This window comes from Pantherophis guttatus, chromosome 3 (genome assembly GCF_059756535.1).
Source record: "Pantherophis guttatus breed Tessera chromosome 3, ASM5975653v1, whole genome shotgun sequence".
In the NCBI taxonomy this organism is placed as follows: Eukaryota; Metazoa; Chordata; class Lepidosauria; order Squamata; family Colubridae; genus Pantherophis; species Pantherophis guttatus.
This window is the reverse complement of record NC_142065.1, coordinates 170,881,277-170,894,304: the sequence shown is the minus strand read 5'-3', so window position 1 is coordinate 170,894,304 and position 13,028 is coordinate 170,881,277. Positions and strand designations below refer to the sequence as shown.

The 13,028-nt window shown below is 38.7% G+C and overlaps 1 protein-coding gene and 1 long non-coding RNA gene across 5 annotated transcripts in view; one reads left to right on the top strand and one right to left on the bottom strand.

Annotated features, from left to right (window-relative positions):
• GAREM1 (GRB2 associated regulator of MAPK1 subtype 1) overlaps positions 1-13,028 on the top strand; it is a 73,893-nt gene that overhangs the window by 55,618 nt on the left and 5,247 nt on the right. For 2 of the 4 annotated variants that reach the window (XM_034429674.3, XM_034429673.3), the window contains exons 3-5: positions 3,000-3,130; positions 9,947-11,119; positions 11,439-11,504. In XM_034429674.3, coding sequence (XP_034285565.1) covers positions 3,000-3,130; positions 9,947-11,119; positions 11,439-11,504 — 1,370 coding nt within the window. The remainder of the gene's footprint in view (positions 1-2,999; positions 3,131-9,946; positions 11,120-11,438; positions 11,505-13,028) is intronic. The other 2 variants (XM_034429676.3, XM_034429675.3) reach the window with 1 other exon arrangement.
• Positions 3,707-11,615, bottom strand: LOC148114902 (uncharacterized). Its single transcript, XR_015733359.1, has 2 exons — positions 11,529-11,615; positions 3,707-3,797 (listed from the first exon to the last, which is right to left on the bottom strand). It is a non-coding gene; the product is annotated as an uncharacterized LOC148114902 (long non-coding RNA).

The window sequence follows — 13,028 nt, the reverse complement described above, 5'->3', positions numbered from 1 at the left end:
GTGGATGCTTGGGAACGGGCAGCCACTGGGGCACTGGATCGAATCACCCCCTTGCGGCCTCTCTTCCGACAGGGATCCCGGGCAGCTCCATGGTTCTCCGTGGAGCTTAGGGAAATGAAGCGTCGGAAGAGACGCCTAGAGGGCCGTTGGAGGTCTTCCCATTCCGAATCTGATCGAACACAACTAAGAACCCATATAAGGTCTTATCTTGTGGCGATGGAAGCGGCGAAACGTGACTATTTCGCTGCTCTCATTGCATCTGCAGAAAATCGCCCAGCAGCCTTGTTCCGAGTGACCCGCTCCCTTCTTCATCAGGGAGCGAGGGAGGACCCCTTGAAAGGCAGTGCTGAGGATTTTGCTCAATTTCTGCAAGACAAAATCGCTCAGATCTGGACGGGTTTAGACTCTAACTGAGCAGGATCTGACGAGGAGATGGGAGCAGATCTTGGAAGTAACATTTGGGTTGACTTTGATCCTGTTTCTATGGAGGAAGTGGACAGGATTGTGAGTAGACTGGGGGCCTCCACATGTTTACTGGACTTTTGTCCCTCCTGGCTTGTTGCAGCAACCAGAGAGGTGACTGGAGACTGGATCCGGGCGATTATCAATGCTGCATTGAGAGATGGGGTCTTCCCCACCCTACTTAAGGAGGCAGTGGTTCGCCCCCTCCTCAAGAAGCCTGCCCTGGATCCGGCCTCCCTAAACAACTTTCGTCCTGTCTCCAGCCTTTGCTTTATAACGAAGGTTGTTGAGTCTGTGGTGGCGTACCAACTCCCACAATTCCTGAAGGAAACTGATTATCTAGACCCATACCAATCAGGCTTCAGGCACGGACACAGCACGGAAACGGCATTGGTCATCTTGGTGAATGATCTCTGGCGGGCCCAGGATGGGGGTTATTCCTCCATCCTGGTGCTACTTGACCTCTCAGCCACTTTTGATACCATTGACCATGGTATCTTACTGCGACGACTCGGGGGGCTAGGGGTGGGGGGCACTGTTCTACAGTGGTTCTCCTCCTACCTCTCGGGCCGCAGTTTGTCTGGGCGGGGGGTCAGAGATCCTCCCCGAGGCCCCTCACTTGTGGGGTGCTACAGGGTTCGGTTCTCTCCCCCCTGCTCTTTAACATCTACATGAAGCCGCTGGGTGAGATCATTTGTAGTTTCGGGGTGAGGTATCATCAGTATGCTGATGATACCCAACTTTACATCTCCACCCTGGATCAATCCAGAGATGCCCTTTCCATGATTTCTAAGTGCCTAGAGGCGGTGCGAGTCTGGATGGGTAGGAACAGGCTCAGACTCAACCCCTCCAAGACAGAATGGCTGTGGGTGCCGGCATCTCATGATCTAGTATCCCCATCGCTTCTGATGGGAGGGAAGCATCTGGCTCCCCTCCCATCGTAACCTTGGCGTCCTGGATTCACGGCTGTCCTTGGTGGACCATCTGATGGCCATGACAAGGGGGGCTTTTGCACAGGTTCGTCTGGTGCGCCAGTTGCGCCCTTTCCTAGACAGGGATGCCCTCCGTATGGTCACTCATGCTCTCATTATTTTTTGGTTGGATTACTGCAATGCCCTCTACATGGGGTTGCTCTTGTGGTGCACCCGGAGGCTCCAACTGGTCCAGAATGCGGCCGCACGGGTAGTTACAGGTGCTTCCCGTTACTCCCATATAACACCATTGTTGCGTGAGCTGCACTGGTTGCCGGTGGTCACTCCAGATCCGCTTCAAGATGCTGGTGCTCACCTATAAAGCCCTTCATGGCATGGGCCGGGGTACTTGCAGGACTACCTCCTACCGGCCTCCCACCGCCCAGTGCGCTCACATAGGACTGACCTCCTCCGGGTCCCATCGACCAGACAGTGTTGGCTGGCGGCCCCCAGGATGAGGGCGTTCTCTGTGGTCGCACTGATTCTGTGGAATGGTTTACCCACTGGGCTCCGGACAGCCCCCGACCTCCGCACCTTCCGCGCCGACCTAAAGACATGGCTCTTTCAGCAAATTCCCTGATCTGTCGTGCATTTTAATTTGGGGCATTTGGGGTTTTAAATCGGATTTTAACATTTTAATTTTATTTATTGTTGGGTTGTTTTATTCTGTGAGCCACCCCGAGTCCCTCGGGAGAAGGGTGGCATATAAATATGACAATTAATTAATTAATTAATTCTACTGAGATAAATACAAGTAATACATAAATTCTTGTCTATCACTTATTTATCCTTATCCAATAAATGTTTTACTTTCCCTAAAAACCATGTTACCAAAACTCATAAACACATGGCCCATAGCAATTATCAAAGGAAGGTTGATGAGATTTGCCACTGAATCTATGTTGTGAGCCTTCTAATTAAAATTGGAATGTTTTTATAATGCAGATATTAATATATGTGGGGGGGTTTCTGCATGTGGAACATCCCCATTTTCTTCTGGAATGTTCCTTTCTCTGGTCAAGCCAGAATCAACATAAGGAATTCTACCAAAAGAAAAAAACATAGGAACTTTTGTGTATATCTGTAAAAGGATTCTTGGAAACTTGCTTTATTAGCTGGTCAACAGATGTTGTTTAGTTACTAAACATCTTTAATTGCCCTCCTTTTTTTAAGTGAAACTTTTTCTACAAAATGAGTTCCTGTTTTAAAATTTACAGTGTATATAACATGATGAAAAATTTCTAAGTACACAGAAACCTGTGTGAAGTTCCATCCTGAGAATGTATTAATACTTTCAGTTGACTTCCAGAAAGCCTGCCTGTTAATTCTATTAAATCTAACATCAGCCCCCACACATTCTTCTAATTCCGGTTTAGCCAAGCTTGGTAGCTCTTTCTTTTTCAGGTTTGTAAAAATGTGTGCAATCTTTTCTTCCATTACTTAACTGTTAATAATTGGAGGAAACTGACCAACTTAAATGGAGTAGGGAGTGCGTTAGCAGTTGCCACAGAAACTGCAATCCAATATAAATATCTTACTGCTCGTCTATTTATCATCTGTTTTCAGGGCAGTTTAAGCTGCTGGAACAAGACCGCGATATTAAGGAGCCAGTGCAGTATTTTAACAGTGTGGAGGAGGTGGCTAAAGCATTTCCTGAACGAGTTTACGTCATGGAGGAAATAACATTCAACGTTAAGGTAGCCCCTAAACAAATGTTTATCCCAACTTAAATGGTTTATGGTTAAGCCATTTTTTAAACATTGCAATTGAGCAATATATTGTACAAAAAAATAATTTGGGATTGTTGTTTTCTCTTAATCTGTTTGTGTACATTTTTCTTAATCTGAATTTGAGGGTTATTAATCTTGCAAGATATGAAGACCTTTTCAAGGAGGGAATGATCTCCACTCAACAATGTTCTTTTGCAGTGTTCAACTAGAATATTGCTTCAAAATGTTAGACAGAACTTCTTCTGTTGTACACCCCCTCCCTCACCTCTGACCCCTTAGATTTTATTTGGTAAAGGAGCAGCTGTTTCACTCACTCTACACTATGTCTTAGGTCACATAAAGACAATATATATTGTAATGGTTAGTAATATCTACTTTTCAATTCAGAGAATAATCAAATATTTCTAGAAAAGTAAAATAATAATGCATTTATTTTAAATCTATAGGGATTCAAAGAAAAATAAAATGATGTATAGAGAAACAAAAAATGCTCCTTTAGGTTTAGGTGCAAAATGTGAAATAAGACAACTACTCACAAATTCATGGTTGCAGTTTATACAGACTGCGACCCTTTCTACTACAAGTCTTGTAGGACGGAATGATCTTAGTAATTTAACAGACTTCAGTGATTTCCCTAGAGAGAAACAGAGAAAAATCTAATTCCCAAGCATAATGGAGATTTTAGAAACATAAAACATTATTTTATTAATTTATTGTAACAACTAATATAACTGGCTGTTTCATAAAAGACTTAGCAACTTTTTTATGCTATATAAAATACTAGAACAGATTTAAAAACTTAATAACAATATCTTTAAGATTATACATATAACTGGAGTTACAAAATCAGCTATGAATTCAATGCTATTAAAATATATGCAATTGGTATACTGTTCTACCAATTTGTTATACCAAAAACTATATATAATGCTAAAATATGACTAAGCGGCTATAAGCATGGATGGCTAATACAGAATGTAAAATCAGTAAATCACTTAATTCTACAAATATTTCCAAACCGAATATTAATACTGTAAGAATAATGGCACAAAAATTTAGGGAAAATGAGATGGCAGGGAATGCAGAGATTAAAACATAAAAGTAACAAAAAAAAAAAAAAACACCCCTCAAGTGAGTGTATGGGTGTTGCCTTAATTGTTCTAATAGCTCCAGTGTCTAAAGTGTGAGATTTATGGCAAATAAGTCAAACAAACTGTATGGAATAACATACAATTAGCATCTAACTACATAATGAGCAAAGTATTTCTTGGAAATCACAGAGATGATCTTTTTGTTTCACATCATCATTTTTCTGCTTGGAGAAATTTTGTCTCTACGTTCAAAGATCTGCTTAAGTGTCAAAATTCATAGTTCTTGAAAGGCAGATTCTCCAGAAATTGTCTCAAATTATTTCTAAACCAGTTTTTTTTAAAAAAAATAAAACAGCCATAAGCCAGCTGAGCACTGACTTCTAGAACACTATGTTGTTCTAGTAAAATGGATTTAAATTACAGTAGCATTGGTTGAATCAGATGGAGAATTTTGAGTCTGTTGTTTTGAAGATATTTAAAAAGTCTTGATCAAGATTAGAGACCAAAACGTAAGACATTACTGTTGATGTTGATTTAACATTACTGTGTTAAAAAGAATAAGTGTAAAGTTAACCTAAGTAGAACTTATTATACTGAATTGGGTAAACAGTGATTATGGGTTTTGCATCTCATTCTGATTTTTAGCCAAAATAGTTTACAGTGCTACAGTGACAGTAAAAATAACAAGTTAAATCACAATTAAAACGTCTTAAGTTAGCATGAAGTAAACATGAAAAATGCTGATTGTTAATCTTTTTGTCTATTATTAGTTGATAATTCACTGAATTATCCTGAACTGCAGCACTGCCTGAACTTTTTTTTATTCTTTCTGAAAATATTTGACTTATCATTTAAGCTTCATACCAGCATAGTCATATGTTTCTCTTGGTTTGAGTCTCCTGTGAATTGCAGAAAACCTCTTTGGTTCAGTAGATGATGATAGCAAATGTACACATACAGTACTAAATGAATCCTCCATGCTCTCCAACTTGGTTAGTAAAAGAAGGCTTTGTATGAAAGCTCTACTGCTTAAAAACAATAGAGTTTCTAATTAAGGGATAATGGGTTTTTCATATTTGGACATGCTTTCCAGGAAGCTATGTAGACCAGGATGCAGTAGCGACATTGCTTCAAGCTTGTGAGGTCTATGTATCTTCTTACTAGACTCTCAAGTTCCACCAACCAGGATCAGTACAACAATTACACTTAGAATGAAAAACCTAGGAGCCTAATAATTTGTTCTGAGTACAGTATTTCATTGAATGGAGCTCATTATTCATGCATATAAAAATTCATTCCTGGTTCCCTAGACTTCCTTTTATTCAGCTGCATAGTTTGAGATAGCAAAGGAGCTATTTTATCATTTCTATTATTAAGCAGTTGGGAGTCTGAAATCCTTCACCATTGTACTAAAAATAGCCTAATATTCTAACAGTAGATTCCAATCTACTTTCTGGAACATTATCAAATCTGTTTAATATTCAATCATTTATTCCAAAATTATTTAAGAATCTTTGCAAAATAGATAAAAATGATTAATTTGATAAATAGAATGCCCAAAGAACTCTGACCTGAAATCATATCATTAAGATTAAGCATACACACATACACACACAAAAGTAAAAGAAGAAATGAAATAGCTGAAATAGCTGAAGTAAGGCAAATAGTACAATGTAACACCAAAAGAATGTGCCCAACTAAACACACTAAGTCATCCTGAGAATCACTGATGGTGTTTGGAAGCTGAAGAAACAGAGAGTTAACCTTCTTTAGCTAGCACATTACTCCATTTTGAACAGATGTAGTGATTCTAAAAATGCTTGCTTATATATGACTGACTAAGAATCAAAAGAGCAAAGGATATATATGAAAGTAACATTACTGGAACAGATACCCTGTTTCCCCCAAAATAAGACATCCCCTGATAATAAGCCCAATCGGGCTTTTGAGCGCATGGCAATAAGGCCAAATGCTTATTTCAGGGTTCAAAAAAATATAAGACAGGGTCTTATTTTCGGGGAAACACAGTAGCAAGTCCTTGCAAGAAGATAGTATTTAGAATTATCTATAGAGAATGTCAGGATATTAGCTACATGAAAAAGAAGTCAACTGATGAGAGAATCAAGTTTTCCCAGCAAGTTCATGAATTTCATGGATGATACTTGGATGCTATATAAAGTATACTGAAGTCTTTCTTACCTGTGGGAAGTCGTGGGCGTTTGAAAAAAGATAAAGAAGAGGATGAAGGAGCATAGGTTAAAAAAACTACTCATACAAAGAAGATACCATACTTAAAGCAGACTTACAGAACTGTTCTAAGCGGCAGAAGAAGTTGGGGATAGGATCTGGAATATGGGAGAGGCCTCTCCACAAAGAATTTGGGACTGCTTTAAGTACAGATGATGAAAGATACCTCAAAATTACCTTGTACGTTTAAAAAAAGAACGTATAATTCCCCTACTTCTCTGCACAGTATTTGTTTTCTTGAAAGATTAATGTTAGCTTGAATTCATGTGTGACTCATGTTTGTCTTTTCGTGGATCTTTTTGGAGTTAACTCTCAAATCCACTCACAGACAAATTGTTTTAAATTCTAGGTGTAGTCCAGCAATATTCTGGAGAGTCACAGTCTTTTCATACTTGCTTTTCTATAAATGTCCAAATCAAAAGCTAGACAGTAGGAAATATGGACTTGAATAATATTACAGCATCATTTGAGTTAATGAGAAAATCCATTATGCTTCATTTTACTGAAAGGAAGAGAGTGCAAGTTATACAATGGCATTGCTGCCAAAAGGGCCTAAGAAGATCACTTCAGTATTCTAATTTAGAAGATAATTCTTCAACATGTTTCTGCTCCAGTTAAAGCAAATGCAAGCTCATATAATAGTTAACTTAAACTTTCAAATCCCTAGAGGTAAATACCTTCAATTAACTAAACCATTATTTTATTGCCACAAACTTCCAAAACAGCAAAGGGCCGCAATCTTAGTTCATTATTGAACTCTTTTACTAAACATTTTTAGAAGCTGTCCAATATGGCAAGAAAAGTATTATTTTGGGGACAAGAGTTTTGTGTGGATCATACACACCAAGAATTGCTGTTTGCTTTTGATTATTAAAGTGATCTGCCTCCTTTTCAGAAAAGTTCTTATCACTTATTTTCATCAAAATTAAAAGTAGATAATTTCACTGTTTTTTAAAAAAATAATGTAATGTTTTGCAGGGAATGTTTTATAAAATAAAATACACATATTTGCTCTTCCATAGAGATAACATACATAGGGTGCCCCATCTGATATGCAGATGGTTCTCAAAGAAGTGACATCAGAGTAAAAATCTTAAATGGGGGCAGTGAAAAGTATAGAGCTGAGGACTGGGATCTTAATTGATAAGAAATCTGATGGCTGTTAATATTCCTGATGAATTATAATGTTTTACCTTTGGGCAAAAGCATGACTTGAACAAGTCATGTTCAATTAGATTTTTATTGTTTCCTGGATTGGCTGTATTGAGGTATCACATCACTGGAATAACTTCCTTTCAGGAAATTCTGCAACTGTGGTGTTAGCTTGATAAACTGTACATAACAAAGAGTTCAGTTTGAAACATTATTTCCTTTCCAATGTTCACATTAAGGCGGATACTTTGCTAAACATACTACTGATTACTTTTTGTGATTTCGTATTTTTATACAAAAAAAAGTAAATAATAAATTAAGGTAGCAATGTTAAACCATTTATCTGGAGTAAAATCCCAGTGGGTCTTTCTTCTGAATAAGTTTATGAATAGGATTCCATTATATGTTTCCTTATTTTGTTTATTAGGTCATTATATAGGTCAGTTTTAATTCTACCCGCTGATGCTGTAAAATTTTGAATAGGGTTTGCACCTTATCTGTCAAGACTCTCCATTTACTGTAAATGGGGAAGAGGATCTTCCTCTGAATGTGACTAGGGTGCTCCCCAGCAGACACCAGACCGGATCATATTGTGACTAGTTGCCATCTGAGAGCTTATATACAAGGACAAGTAGACCTTTTGCAATTAACAAATACCAAGCTTAATTGGAAAAATGACCTAGATATTAATATATAGAACACTAATTTTATCTTTATGAACCAATGCATTTTAAAATGCAATTTGTAATTTAATATATAACTTCTTGAATTTCTTATACCTTACAAAATTGATCATACATCTTCACTTATGTGTATCACACTATTGTGTTCTTTCTATACAACTTTACTACTGCAATCCATGTCTTTCATGCCATACACTACATACACACAAACACACACATGCACGTACATTTAGGTCCAGTGAATGTTAAGATTCAGAAATTATTTTTCAAAAGAAAGGGATATATGATGCTGCTTTCAGTGTCCTAAAGTCATAATCAAAAGGCTCTTAGATTCTGTCGAAGGAATTGCCATTACATATGGTGTATACGTGAATATTGAAGATGCCCAGGCATGCCTGTTACATTTGTTCCACTTTTGCATTCCCTTTGTGCAATTTGCAGTGTGAGTGAAAGAGGTTGTTCTTTCTCAGGCTGATCTTTAGATTGCAATCTTAGGTTATACATAACTCAGTTACAGAAATGTATATGTGGTAAAATAACTGTCTGTTTTTAAAAGCTGGTACATGTATCTGCAGAATTATGGCATGCCCTTACTTCACAGATTAAATTTTAGCATTTGCTAACTTTTGTTTTTATTAACATTGCAGATCAGAATGAAAAATCTTAATTTTTATTCTTAGTTGCAAATATGAACTGTGATGATATAGATTAGGCAATCTAATTTGAGTACTAGGCATTATTTACTTTTGATCACGTAAGATTCATACTTCACAGAGTTTGCCAGCTGGCTATTTTCATGAAATAAGAAGCAATTATCTCTGGATGATCAGCCACACAGTAAATTGTTTGGCCAACATTTTTATCACTCTAGTTGTGCTCTGTTTTCTAAGCAGGGAAACAAAAATAGTCTCTATAGAAATCTAGTCATTGATGGGATTTGTAGAACATATTAGTATTTAATTTCAGGAAGGAGAGGAAGAGGGAGATTTATTTATGTCAAGAGTTAGAGTTATGTTGCTCGCCAGATGCTATAGTCCATAATTTCTGCAATTTAAATTCACTAGCCTTGCTGTGAATATTCTAGATATTCATATTCATGCTTTCTTTCCTTTTTTTTTTTTTTTTTTTGAATACAGAAGAGAGAGTGAAAGGGGGGAAGGAATAACTCTACTGCTACAAATTACAGGCAGCCAAATATAGCATTAAACTATAGTAGAATAGCAAAGTATCTATAATAACACCTCAGTGCTCATGAGCAAGCCTAATTGTATAAGGTTGAAGGTTCCTATATAATTTAAACATTTGATGTTCTTAAGTTTTGTGGCATAGAGGGATTACTTATTTTTGTCTGATAAATTCTTAATATTATGTTACTCTTGATAAACAGTTTCTTTAACAAAAGAAGGTAGGGTGATCAGTCATGTGGACATTTTAGAGCAGTCCTTCTCACTTTGATATTATTCATGCACTGAATGTATGGCTGTTATAGTCTAATATATAGAATACCAGGCAGAAGAATTTGGACAATTCTGATGTTCATATTTGTTGGGTTCATCTTCTAAGTTTAGAGCTTGATATGCTATTTTAATTTTGAATGTTGTATTTTCTAGGTGGCTTCAGGTGAATGCAATGAAGATACAGAAGTTTATAATATTACCCTTTGCACAGGAGATGAGCTCACATTAATGGGACAAGCAGAAATCCTATATGCAAAATCTTCAAAGGAAAAATCACGGCTCAATACCATCTTCAAGAAAATTGGAAAACTCAATTCCATTAGCAAATTGGGCAAAGGCAAAATGCCTTGCTTGATTTGCATGAACCATCGGACCAATGAGAGTATTAGCCTGCCTTTTCAGTGTAAAGGAAGATTTAGCACACGTAGTCCCTTAGAGCTGCAAATGCAAGAAGGGGAGCATACCATTCGAAACATCGTGGAAAAGACACGGCTCCCAGTAAATGTGAATGTGCCAAGCCCTCCCCCACGGAATCCTTATGACTTGCATTTTGTCCGTGAAGGACACCGTTACAAGTTTGTTAATATTCAAACCAAGACAGTTGTGGTTTGCTGCGCATTACATAGTAATAAAATTATTCCAATGCACTTTCCTTTGCATTTAGCTCTTCCAAAGTTTACCCTTCCAGAAAGTCTTGTGAAAGGAGAAGCGTGGCATGAAGCCTTTGTGAAGCACTGGTTCAGCCTCTGCCAAGAGCAGTTCGATATTGATGAATATTCTCGTGCTGTGAGAGATGTAAAAGCTGACTGGAATGAAGACTGCAAAAGCCCACAAAAAAGTCGACCCACCAGCCACAACCATGTGCCAAACTCTCTCAGTTATGCTCGGGATGAGTTGACCCAGTCTTTCCACCGTCTCTCTGTATGTGTCTATGGAAACAACCTCCATGGAAATAGTGAGGTGAACCTTCACGATTGCAGAGACTTGTGTAACGAGTGGGCTTTATCTTCTCATGATGCGTTGCAAGATTCTAGGGATGGGAGCTGTAACTACCTTTTTCCTGAAATTAGTGAAGAAACAGTCTGTTTACCTCCTAAACTGGAACTTCCATATGAAGAACTATGGTTGGACAAAGGGGGTGGGAAAGTGAATGATCAGCCTCTTACTCGCTCACAGAGCGAAAAGAACAAATGTGACAACTACAGGAGTTCTTTCCGGTCCAAGGGTGGTACAGCTTCTCTGCCAGCACCTGGATCTTCAGTAGCAACAGCAAAATCCTCAGATGTTTCCTTACCTCCACCACCTGTGCCTCCTAAATCAGAAGCGGTAAGTTCCTAGCATTTTGCTTAATTCCCAAGATGGGTAAAGTTCCTACCAATCAGTGGTGGGTTGCGGCTCCGCCCACCCACCACGATGTCATCACTGGTGATTGCGCATGCGCAGAAGAGTGCACGTGCAAGTGAGCAAAGTGAGCATGCACCCACGCTCCCATTGCGAACCGGTAGTAAAGGTAAGTAGAACCCACCCCTGCTACCAATATATATGGAACCCTCATTTTTCATAAGGGGTGAAGTAATCTGGATAGGATTGCGCCCAGTTGCCTCTCTTAACCCGTCAATCTTGTCATTCCCCATGGTTTATGGAGGAACTGAGAGAGATGAAGCGAACCAAGAGATGCTGGCAGAAGACAAATGAACTTGACCAAACATGGGTAAGAGCTGCTATTCAAGCCTACTTTGGGGTGATTTGTGCAGCGAAGTAGAAATATGTCTCAGCACAAATTGCCTCTGCATATAATTGTCCAGTGGTCCTCAGAATATGATTTCTGAAAAAGAATAAAAGTTTTAATTAGATCCACAGGGCTGAAGGCATGTTTATACTAGGTTTTAGTATATTTAGGACTTAAACAATAACACTGGGATTTTAAATTGGCTCCTAGAAACAGGAATGGAGGTAATGCAGGTGTCAAAACCTCAGTGTAATATGTCAAACTGCCCAGTTTTCATTAATAGTCTAACATTATTCTGTGGGTCAATTGAAGCTTCAGAACTGTTTTAAAGATAGTCCTATGTACAGCAAATCTAAACTGAATTCATCTGAGCAAGACTGTTTCATCAGCCAGGAAGTTTCTGTTCTAGAATCAGGCCTGAAATCCGTCTGAAATGTATCTAGATATTTCATTTTTCCATCTGAAGGACCTAAATCAATTACTGTGTACTTTTAAATACTTTCTGAATTACTTCCTTTTCTTATGAAAGAAAACCTTGAAATGTCTTCGAAGGTAAAATTTTACAATTTCACAAAGAGTTGTAAATAGTTCGCTCATTTGAGCAACATACTAGTTATAATAGCATTTGTACTAGCATTTTTAACAAGTCGTCTTTCAGCAGCTACCATCTGCCCTCTGCTGGTTATTCACAAATAAAATGTAAAGTCCTCATTTTTAAAAAATCCAATTCTGGATCTGCTTTAAAAAAAAAAAAGAATAGAAGGACAAAATCTTTTACATTTTCAGTACAAACATCATTATTTGGGTAACTTGGATTTGTTGAAAATGCAAATTACAGTCCATCAAAATCTCGGTGGACAATTAATTTATTTATTTTATCAGATGATAGATTCAAAGAGCACGCTAATTAAAGAAGTGCAGTACAGGAACACACAATTGTGTCCTCCAAAAGAAGAACTGGTTCTTGAAGGTCAGAATCAACAGCTGAGGGCTGCTGCTGATACTGCCATTCCCATTCTGCCTGATGGGAGGGTTGGCCTTGAAGGATTTTCTTTTCTTCTTTGTTCCATAACCTGGGATTCAGATCAGTTTCCCCTAATTTAGCAGTTATTCACCTAGATTCTCAATTTCTGCAAAGGTTACTGATCTGGTATGACCTTTACCCCCTAGGTCCATGTTGGTGAACCTATGGAATGCATGCCGGAAGCGGCATGCAGAACCATCCTGTGAGGGATGCGCGGTCTCGCTGGCTCCTCTTCCATGTTCCTGTGCACACACGCGCGCCGGTCAGCTGGCCATCGCAGCGCGGGATCACTGAAACCCAGAAGAGCAGCATTCCATCGTGCATGCGTGAGCTGGCACCTGAACTTCCAGGTTTACATTGCGCACATGCACGATGACCAGCTATTTGTCAGGCGGGCATCCATGCCGGAAACAGGCACAAAAGCGTGCCTGTTCGGGGGCTGGCTTGCGCAAGTTCGGGTGCCGACTTGCACATGCGCGACA